This window comes from Onthophagus taurus, chromosome 1, assembly GCF_036711975.1.
Source record: "Onthophagus taurus isolate NC chromosome 1, IU_Otau_3.0, whole genome shotgun sequence".
In the NCBI taxonomy this organism is placed as follows: domain Eukaryota; kingdom Metazoa; phylum Arthropoda; class Insecta; order Coleoptera; family Scarabaeidae; genus Onthophagus; species Onthophagus taurus.
The window spans coordinates 16326751-16337945 of NC_091966.1; the positions used below are offsets into that span (position 1 = coordinate 16326751).

General features: G+C 33.7%; 1 protein-coding gene across 1 annotated transcript; it reads right to left on the reverse strand.

Moving 5' to 3' along the window:
* Positions 1 to 955: 955 nt before the first annotated feature.
* LOC111429500 (uncharacterized) lies at positions 956 to 2935 on the reverse strand. The gene is made up of 6 exons (XM_023065429.2): positions 2628 to 2935; positions 2388 to 2559; positions 2085 to 2327; positions 1464 to 2032; positions 1249 to 1412; positions 956 to 1197 (listed from the first exon to the last, which is right to left on the reverse strand). Exons 1-6 carry the CDS (start codon positions 2862 to 2864, stop codon positions 1035 to 1037), a joined length of 1548 nt encoding a protein of 515 aa, XP_022921197.2. The 5' UTR covers positions 2865 to 2935; the 3' UTR covers positions 956 to 1034.
* Between the last annotated feature and the right edge of the window lie 8260 nt (positions 2936 to 11195).

Consider the following 11195-nt stretch of genomic DNA (forward strand, 5'->3'; position numbering starts at 1 on the left):
AGGACCGGGGGTACGCCTAGTTAAAAAAAAGATACTGCCAAGTTTAAGAAAAAAACCTGTTCATAGTGTTGCGATTTCCATGTCACTGAGGATATTTTCTATTAATATAGAAAATATGTTGCTGTTACAACAATATCGCAACAAGAAGATCCATTCAAAAATATAAACGTAACGAAAACTTGTCAGAAACAAAATTCTTCGGTAACAGCTGATTGTAAGATATCTTTTACAATTAGAAATAAGTGGACATAAAAATTCTTGTCAATGCATTTTTAGCAGAAATATACATGGAAATAACTGAAAAATTTGATTACGTAGTTTCTGATCGTGTATTGAAAATTGAAACCACATCTCGAATACAATTAAGTGTTGCATGGTCACCGAACAGGCAAAGTTATTCAGCCTCCTTGTTAACTGCCATCGGTTGTTGTCAAAAATAGAATTGCTTATTCAAGTATTATGATGAAACTAGAATTAAATCATAACCAGATAACATCAAGAAACCAAGATAAATAATAATTGTGCTTTATTGTTTGTCTTGTTTTCCCTCTTCTCTGATTTGAGACAATAACAGTTTCTATCAGTACAAAATCGATTATAGAGGCTTCATTTTTAACTTACAGACCCTTTATAAATTGATGCATTTCTTTGTCTAGGGAAATGTATTGATTATATTATGGTCATTGACAAGACAGAAATCAAGCATTCTTTTTCTATTATTATCATTGGTATTCTCTCCATGTTTTTCTATATTTGTTTCAACATTACCGCTTTACATTCCTGCTCTGCCATTAAAGTTTTCATTAAGTTTCTTATTAGAAAGTTTTTCCAAGAATATCACTTCTTCATTTAAGTCGTTTACAATCAATATTGACCTTAATAAATTAATTGAATTACTATCTAACTCGAAATCTACGAAATCTTGATATTAAGACTTTACAATATTTCTACTAGCGACATTGAAGAAGAAATGTGTTTATTGCAGTTAATGCAGTAATTTTATTTTATCCGCAAAAATAATAATTATAACTATATTATAGTTTCTTTCCTCTCTTCCTGTGAACTGAATGTTGTCTACGTTGTGTTTCATCATCGTGTAAAGTAATAGAATTCCAAACCCTAACATCGTCTGGTTGCATCTTATGTATTTTTAATCCACAATCACCATCTTCTAAACCTTTACCAACGTATGAGATTCTAAAAATAATCACAATAAATAGAAGACACCCAACTGTTTATACAGCTTACTCTGAGTTGTTATAGCCCGATTTAAGATTATAAACTCTCCCTTTAGGTGAAATAAACCAACAATAGTCAACAGGGTTTCTCGTAGTGCTACACCCCATGGAAGCTTCATCAGAATCATCATCAACCAATACAGTGTAGGTACAGTTTTTTGTAATTACTATGACCTAAAATATCTAAAAATCGCAAAAATATATATATATTTTTTTTAATCTTACATCTCGCTGTTGTTTATATGCATCTAATTGGCTGTCCTTAATAAAATAGCAAGTCCATGTTCCATTGTGAAATTCAGAATGTGGATCATGAATTATTAAAGCGCATTCTCCAAGTTCAGCTCTACTAATTACATCTGGTAGTAATAGGTTGCCTTTTGGGTCAAGAATAAAACATTTAGAATATGACTCTGGTACTTTACAACTGAACAAGAATTTTTCACGAGGTTTTATTGTAATGGGTTTAAATGAAACGTTTCGAAGATTATAATCAGATTCGTTTCCAACAAAAATAATATTTCCTCTATTCTCAATTTCACAAGTCCATGGACCTTTTTCTGAGTCCAACAAAGGTTTTTTGATTTCCAACCCGCAAATATTTTCTTTTAAATCGGTGTAAACGGATGTATATCTTGACGTTGCGTGTCCTGGCCATAAAAGAAATTTTTCGCCGCTTGGTGATGTCATCGTGCAATAACTCGGTGGTTCATAGCGTTTCCAATTTTTTATTCTACAACCGAAAGAAACGTATTCATCCGTTTCATCTAACCAATTATGTGAGGTTGATTTTCCTACAAAATATCCAACCTTGCTTAAAACTTTTGATGCAATTATTATTTCTACCTTCAATTTTCAGTTCTATGGTATATTTTAAAGCCTCGATAGATTGAACAACACCGACTTTACATATCCATGTTCCAATATCTTCAGCAGTTGGTGCAAAAGTATAAGTACAATCGTTTGAAACGAGCTCACCCTGGGGATTGTATAAGTTGCAATAAAGACGAGGAGTATATTCGATTCCACATAGCATCGTTGTTGTCGTTCCTAAATGCACTGATTTCACCGATCGTAATGGTGCAGTTTCTATAAGAAATTAGATTTTTTTTATTTATTATAATTTATTAATTTTAAAACTTTATTTACGTTTTTTGCTGTATACACCAACAGAAAATGAAGAATTATATGTTTTTTCTGGTACAGCGTTTGCAACAACAATAATCCACTTTACCGGATCGTTAAAAGTTGAATTATCTACCTTAAAACCACATCTTCCAAATCCTAAGCTTTGAATGCGATCTTTAAAATTAAATGAATCCTAACAAATACAATTATAATAATTTAATTAAATAATTTGTTATTTAATTGATTCAAATCATATCTCACCATAAAGTTATCGCTAAAACTGACGTTTTTATTGTGGAAATCCAACGAAATCATCACATTGCTGTTATTTTGCTTGAAAATTGCAGTACAACTAGAAATTGCCAAGTTTGTATCGGTTACCATCTGAAAATAACTGCCCCCTTCTTGAACCAAGATTTTAGGTTGCAATAACTTTATTGAATTGACTAAGTTCAAAATTAAAAGAAAGGGAATTAAATGTACTATAAAAAGTGCCATTTCTCATTATCAGTAGAAATAGCTTTTAAGGATACGTGTTAATGAAAAGACGAGTTGAACGAATTTCCAAAAAAATTTTTTAATAACAGGTATATATACACAGTGGTATCCTCGTGAAGAAAACAATAACAGGAAATGGAAACCCTGTGATAGTAAATTAAAATTGATATTTCGTTGTAATCAAATATTGTAACAAATATTTGTGTATTTTTATGTACAAAATAGAGATTGTATATCTTATCTATAAAAAAAACAATAATAAGTATTCTCGAAAGACCGTTAAACCGTTATAACAAAAAGAAACATTCCAATTAAACACAACAAAAGCAAATTTGTGCATTACAACACCCTTTCGTGTAAAGCAACGCACAACTCGCAGAACCGGGAATCGAATTCCAAAAACGAGCAACTTGATATGTGTCGGAGATTCAAGTTATGAACATCCGTTCTGGGTAATAATAATAATAATAGGAAACCATAACCGGCGAGACGATAGCAACAAACCGCCCAGCAACAAACTTTTTCCTTTATATTTCCACCTACTTCTAGGGCCCATATCTTCGTTATCTAGAAAGATAGCGAAAAACTAAGCACACGGTTGGAAAGCTTGGTCTTTTCTCTATCTTAAACCAAGATAACCAACCTATCTTTTTCGTCCGCCGATATGTTGATAATAAGAGCAAGAAAAAATAAGAAACGTCGCGCTGCATTCCATTTACCTCAAAATTAGTAAATTTCACGGCCTTGTGCAGCCGTTACCAGACGGAAATTCAATACATGATTTACATATTCGGAAAGAGGTGACCTTGGACTATCTTATTTCGAGTTTTTGTCCGTCAATATCTGTCGGCGTCTGTCAAAAAAACGCCCCTGAAAAGGAGCCTACAGTTGGCAACAAATTTTACTTTTGTATTTTCATCTATGTACTTTTCGGACGGATATCTTTGTTATTTATAACGCTAGCGAAAAACTAAGCACACGGCTGGAAAGCTTGGTCGTTTCTCTATCTTAAACCGAGTTTGCGTCGTCCGATATGTTGATAATAAGAGCAAGAAAAAATAAGAAACGTCACGCTGCATTCAATGTACCTCAAAATTACCAAACTTCACGGCCTTGTGCAGCCGTTACCAGATGGAAATTCAATAAATGGTTTACATATTCGGAAAGAGCTGACTCCGGACTATCTTATTCCGAGTTTTCGTCCGCCAATATCTATCAGCGTCTGTAAGAAAAACGCACTTGAAAAAGCCCCTACCTTTGAAAACACGCATATATTTCTTACACTAATAACTTTCCTATTTGACAGGGGGAAAACTCTACAACTATATTCACCTTATGGGAAATTTCCTGCTCTTTCCAACGATGTGTGACGCACCGTGATCATACATTTGCACAATCCTTTTTTCTGACTATGAACTACCTAAACCACGAATTTTTGTCGCGGCTAAACCACGCTTAGGTCAATAACTCTCTTGTATGACGGGGAGAAAACTCTAGAACTATATTCATCTTATGGAAAATTTTCTGCTCTTTCCAACGGTGTCCGACGCACTTCGCTTACGCGTTTGCATACGAGTTTTTTAAATTGATGAACTGAGTTAAAATGCAAAGTTGGTAACGTTACCAGATTCAAAACCATCAAAACACAATTCAACAATTCGAGTCTAAAATCACTCAAATTCTTCCAGATTCTGATAAAATAGGTGTAACATGAAATAATCTTTCCGTTTTGAACAGTTTAACATGTTTCTAAACGTAAAACTATCACTAGAACTAACACTAGACCTAGAACTAGAAACTTTCGGGTTCGCTTCCAACTTGTTTTCTGAAGAAGGTTGCAACATGGCACCCGAAACGTCAAACATTTTTCAAAAAACGCACGGCTCAACCCGAAAGTTTCTAATTCTAGGTCTAGTGTTAGTTGTAGTGATAGTGCTAGTGTTAATTTTAGTTTTATTAACACCGGTCGCGAAAGCCTTCGTACTTATATGTTTTTAAACGGTTTTAAATAAATTAAGAGTGAATGAAAAATTATCTGTCAACATGAAATGAGGTTAGGATTCTCTCTCGGGTAAAACTTTGTTCCAATTTTTCCTTCATCAAATAAGAAAGTTAAGGTAAGAAGTGATTGCGTTCTGCTACCTGTAGGTTGTCTTTCAGGTGCCTTTCTTTTACAGACGCCGGCAGATATTGACGGCGTCTGTAAATGAAAACTCGAAATAAGACAGGCCAAGGTTAGCTCTTTTCGAATATGTAAACCATTTGTTGAATTTCCTTCTAATAACGGCTGCAAATTTTTCACTATTTTTCTAGATAACGAAAATATTGGACTGAAAAGTAGACGGAAATACAAGGGGAAAGTTTGTTGCTGGGCTGAAAAACGATTGTGCAAACGTGTGATTGAGATGTGTTATATATCGTCGAAGAGAGCAGAAAATTTCCCATAAGATGAATATAGTTCTAGAGTTTTCTCTCCGTCATATAAGAGAGTTATTGACCCAAGCGTGGTTTAGCCGCGGCAAAAATTCGTGGCAGCGCGACGTTGGAAAGAGCAGGAAATTTCCCATAAGCTGAATATAGTTGTAGAGTTTTCCCCCTGTCAAATAGGAAAGTTATTAGTGCAAGAAATATATGCGTGTTTTCAAAGGTAGGGGCTTTTTCAGGAGCGTTTTTTTTTACAGACGCCGACAGACATTGACGGACGAAAACTCGGAATAAGATAGTCCAAGGTCAGCTCTTTCCGAATATGAAAACCATTTATTGAATTTCCGTCTGGTAACGGCTGCACAAAGGCCGTGAAGTTTGGTAATTTTGAGGTAAATTGAATGCAGCGCGACGTTTCTTATTTTTTCTTGCTCTTATTATCAACATATCGGCGGACGAAAACTCGGTTTATGATAGAGAAAAGGCCAAGCTTTCCAACCGTGTGCTTAATTTTTCGCTGTCTTTCTAGATAACGAACATATGGGCCCTAGAAGTAGGTGGAAATATAAACGAAAAAGTTTGTTGCTGAGCGGTTTGTTGCTATCGTCTCGCCGGTGAAACCATAACATAGTAAATTAATGTGATCACCAAAAGCAAGCTGATCATCAATGACAAGACCCAAACTCTTAACCGAATTCATTAGTATTAACCGTGGTCCAAGCATCTTAATATTAATTCCATCTGTATTAACACATAAACTACCCCTTTTAGTAAATAAAATACATTGTGTCTTGTCAGGGATAACCAAAAGTGTATGTCTCTTAATCTCCATACATAAGTATGTATTTATTTACGTGATAATTTAAGGTGTGATCATATTGGAGAAACTGATGTTGTTGGGTATGAGCAAATTTGGTTATCCATACGCATTAAATCGAAAACGTACGCGATTGGCTGTGTTTACAGGACTGAGACTGTGTCCCAGTGTGTATTCGTGGAAGGTTTTGAAGCCCAATTGTTGGAAATACGATTAAGGTTTGATTATGTTTTCTGTTTGGAGGATATTAATATTGATGTTCTTGATACTAGCTACAATTATGTTGTAAGATTGTTGAATATGTTTCAAACACTTGATATGACTCAACTAATAAGTGAGCCTACCCGAATTACTGATAGTTCGATGAATACTCTTGACGTTATTGTGGTGTCTGATTCATCTATAGTATTGGAATCTGGGGTTCTTCATCCTGAGATCTCTTATCATGAACTGGTTTTTTTATTGATTTAGTTGTGCAATGCTTAAACCATCTTCGTTTTGTTACACATACAGAGACTTCAACTCATTCAATTATGATTCCTTCGTTGCAGAATTAAGCCTGATATCATTTCAGGCTATTTTTGCAATGTCCATTGATGATAAATTGAAGTTTGTTAATGATCAATTCTTGAATTTGTTTGACAGTCATGAAACCTTGGATAACGGATAATATTAAGTTGTTACAAAATTTGAGAGATAAAGCTAAAAAAAAATATAAACGTAGCAAGCAAATATCGCATTGGGAATATTACAAACAATTGAGAAATTATACTAATTTTGCTATTGATGCTGAAAGGAAAGCATATTTTGAGCATTTGCACAAAAACTCTAATCAAAAAAGAATTTGAAATGTGTTAAGGGACTGTCGTATATTGCGAATTAAAAATAATAGCCTACCAGTTCATTTAAGAAAAGTAAATGAAATAAACTCAGCATTTGTATATAATGTTCCAGATAGTCAATACGATAACAGTCATTCTGCATTCTTTTATAATAGTAATACTTTCAACAACATCGGGTCTGTATTTCGACTTCGATCTGTGGATGAAGATATAATTTTAAGCTTGGTGATGAATATGAATGGCAGCTCTGTTGGTCATGATGGTATATCTATGGATATGTTAAAACTTACACTTCCGCTTACTTTACCATACATATGTCATATACTCAATTGTTGTATCGAGGAGAAATATTTTCCTTCCTCTTGAAAAATGGCGTATGTAATCCCTCTGCCTAAAAAAGATGCGCCTGTAACATATAGTGATGTTCGTCCTATTAGCATATTGCCTGCTTTTAGCAAGATTTCGGAAAAAATAATTAGCGTTAAATTAAGAGAACATTTAGTACATTATAACATTTTACCTGAGTGTCAGACAGGTTTTGTACCTAGGCGTAGTTGTACTACGACTCTTTTGAATATAACTGATGATTTGCTTAGAATTCGGGATCGGGGTGATTGTGGTATTTTGGTTTTATTAGATTTTACCAAGGCATTTGATTCAATTAGTCACCAATTGCTTGTATCAATTTTAAACTACATTGGGTGTCATCATTCTTTCCTAGACTTAATTAAATCTTATTTAAGTAATAGGCATCAATGTGTCAAGTTGTATGGTTAGGTTTCTAATCCTTTACATGTTAATAAAGGTGTTCCACAGGAATCAATATTGGGCCTTCTGCTGTTTACCGTTTATACGTCCTTATTGCATAATTGTATCAAATATTGTAATGTCCACATATTGTATGCGGATGACACTCAATTGTATTATGGTTTTCCGTTTAATGATTATGAAAATGCTGTAAATAAAATTAATTGTGATCTTCAGAGTCTGTCAGTTTATGTTCGTGAACATTTTTTGTTTTTGAATACGGCAAAATATGCTGTTGTTTTGTTTGGTAATGAAAGACACGTTCAACAACTGCAATCATTGGTTAAAATCAGTGTTGATAATAATGTGATTCCTATATCACTACAGGAGAAGAATTTGGTTCTTATTATTGAGAATACATTTCGATATCGGCAGCATATTTCTAGACTTATAGGTTTAAGTTTTCTAAACCTGAAGGTTTTGTATCCTTTTAGGAATGTTTTCAGCATCAAGCAGACAACTTTATGTGAAAGCACTGTGCTGTCCATTTTTAATTATTGTGCTCCAATCTACGGTCCTTGTCTCGACGTTGCAGACGTGTCTAGGATGCAGCGTGTGCAAAATGCTTGTATGCGGTACAAGCATTAGTACTTATAAATTGAAAGATCTTGGATGGCTTAATATGAGGTCTCGTATTAAAATGCTATCACTTACACTTTATCCTAACATGATTGTTGATCGCAATCCACCTTACTTAGCTAGAAAGATTTATTTCAGAGGTGACTTGCATGTCAACATCAGAAAGAGAAATGTTATAAATCCTTCTAAGCATAGGACCACCCTATGCTCATGCCTGAGCGATCATTTTCCTACTGTGTATATTCTCTATACAACTCTATCCCAGATTATATAAAGGTGCATGGCCGTGCGTTTAAGTGTTTGTTGTTTAATTACCTTTTTAACATGCAGTGATTTTAACATTGAGGAACATCTCGGAGGGTTATTACATTTTATGTTATGTTGTTTGATAGCATTTATTTAAATTTTAATTCTTTAAGATCGGTAATTTTAGGGATAATACGGAATTTTAGCTTTAAGTTCTTTTTAGGCATTTACCCTAAGGCCTGTTTTGATAGCTTTTTTTAAATTTAAGGCTGCGGTGGAAGAACAGTAATGGTCTTTTGGCCATGGCACTGAATCCGCGACCTTATGATTCTTCAACAGTTATTATTATTTTTCTTTTGTTTTATTTTTATTTTTTTTTTTAGGTTTAATTGGCATTAATACAGTTTTTGTATGTATTGTTGAAGAATAAACTATTATTATTATTATTATTATTATAACTGACTTAAATTCTCCGTTATTTTATCAGAAGCTTCCTATCGCTCACTAGGTAGGAAATCGAAATAAAGTAGGGAATCATCGCTACTAAAAAAAGGCATCATCATCTACCTTAACTCAAGAGTCTGTACTACAGTATGGATATTTCCAGAAGTCTGCGAGTTCAATAAAATATTAAGAAATAGAGTATCATTTCAATTTTATCTTCGACAATCTTGGTTCGATGATTTGTAACATTGACTAGGGTAAACACGCCAGTGGTCGACCCCTTAAGACATATTTCAAATTCAAAACCCAATAAAAAATAGACCTAAAGGCACAATAAATTCATCTTTTTTAAGTAAGATAGGTAGAACATTTGCTTTTGGAAATCTACAACCGATTCATGCTAGGACAAAATAAAACTAAAATTATCCTAAAAAAGGTTCAAAAGGACCTAATGTACCAGTAGTCGACCATTTCCTCCCTTGAGTCGACCAGTATAAGTCCAGTGGTCGACCGGCATTTCTTTAGTCTGCAGTCAGCTTATTTTTTATAACTCGTAATATTTTTTCAGTAAATTTATTTATAAAAATGAATTAAATATTCATGTTTTAATTTTTTATTTGGTCTAGTCAAGAACATATGCTCATTTATTAAATCAAAAATTATAAACATAACAAGTCAACTTAAAAAATTTACAAAGCAATGGAATCTTAACCACTACTGCAGAAATTAACTGAATTCTTATGGCAAAATTAGGAGCAGAGCGAACACTTATAATTCCTAAAGTCTTCTTCCTCGTAACCAAGTCCTATGAATATTATTGCTAATGCTTCATCAGCCTGTATAGCAGTGTTTCCAGCTATGTTTCCACTGTCACTAGATTTGAGGTCCTAGAAATTTGTGATTCTCACAAATAATCTAAGACAGTACTAATTTTATCTGTATCGATGTCTTTGGTTTCAATCTCTCTCTTTAAAATGAGAAAGACCTTTCTTTGTCGTATTTAAGTCTTCCATGGTAATTGAATCGATAGCTCTCAATGTTGTGTTTTCTAATCGATTCTGAACGCATTTTGTAAAATCTACGGCCAATCTCTCGGGTTTAGTGGAAAAAGACCACATCGTTTAAAGCAATTTCTAATATTTTTTGGCAAAGTAGACAAACGTAAGTAGAAGTGGTTCAATTCTCTGGACCATTTTCGTATTGTTTCCTCTGTAATTATTGCGCGTGATTTTGACAGAGCTTCGGGCTCCCGAAAGACAATATTTTGTCGTCTACAAAATGTCCGTCTTTGAATTGTGTTAGTCTTTTGTATGTATTCACAATGTGTTGAACCGATTTGAATAATTCTTCCTTCTTCAAGGGGAATCCTGTCATAGATAAATCCTTTAGCCACAAAGATAATTTTTTTCCTCTTCTTGACTGAGATACCCCCATAATCAAAGGCCTCATTTTTATTCTGCCTTTAAGCCTGCCTATCAGGCTAGTTTTGGGAATCTGAAAATTTCGAGAAGTTTCTCTTATTCCCATACCATTATGAATTGCATCTGTTAAAGATGTTTGTGAATATCACTCTTGGGAACACTCTATTTTTGGTTTTGACTACTTTGAATCGACTAGATTTGACTAGAGAGAACCATCTTCTTAGAGCTGTTTATGATTTTGAATAGTTCTTTTTTAAGCAATTTTTACGTATTTTAAGAAGCGGTCGATGACTAGAAAACGTTTCGTACACTAACACTCCAGTAGTCGTCCACTGTGGTCGACTAATGGTAGTTTATATTAATTGTAAAGCCTATGTTCGACCACCCGAAAATAAAAATATATACTATGTTTTTAACAACTTTATTTAAAGAAATAGTAAAACTGTTCTATTTACAATTGGGTCTATGTCCAGATTCTAATAAAACACGATTACAATACTTTTCTATGCTTATTTATGAAACACGTCATGCTTAGTAAAAATCCAGGTTTACTTAGCTCAAACCTTCAACTCGGTATGCACTTTTCTCAAATGACAAATCAGGGCAGAACTACCATCATTATTTACTTACTCATTTACTTGTAATTTGGATGAGAGACACTAGTAAGTAATTATTGACACAAATTTTAAAAGAGGAAATTTACTACTCTTTTATTTTTTTAACTTGTAGTTGAGGATGGTCGACTACTGGA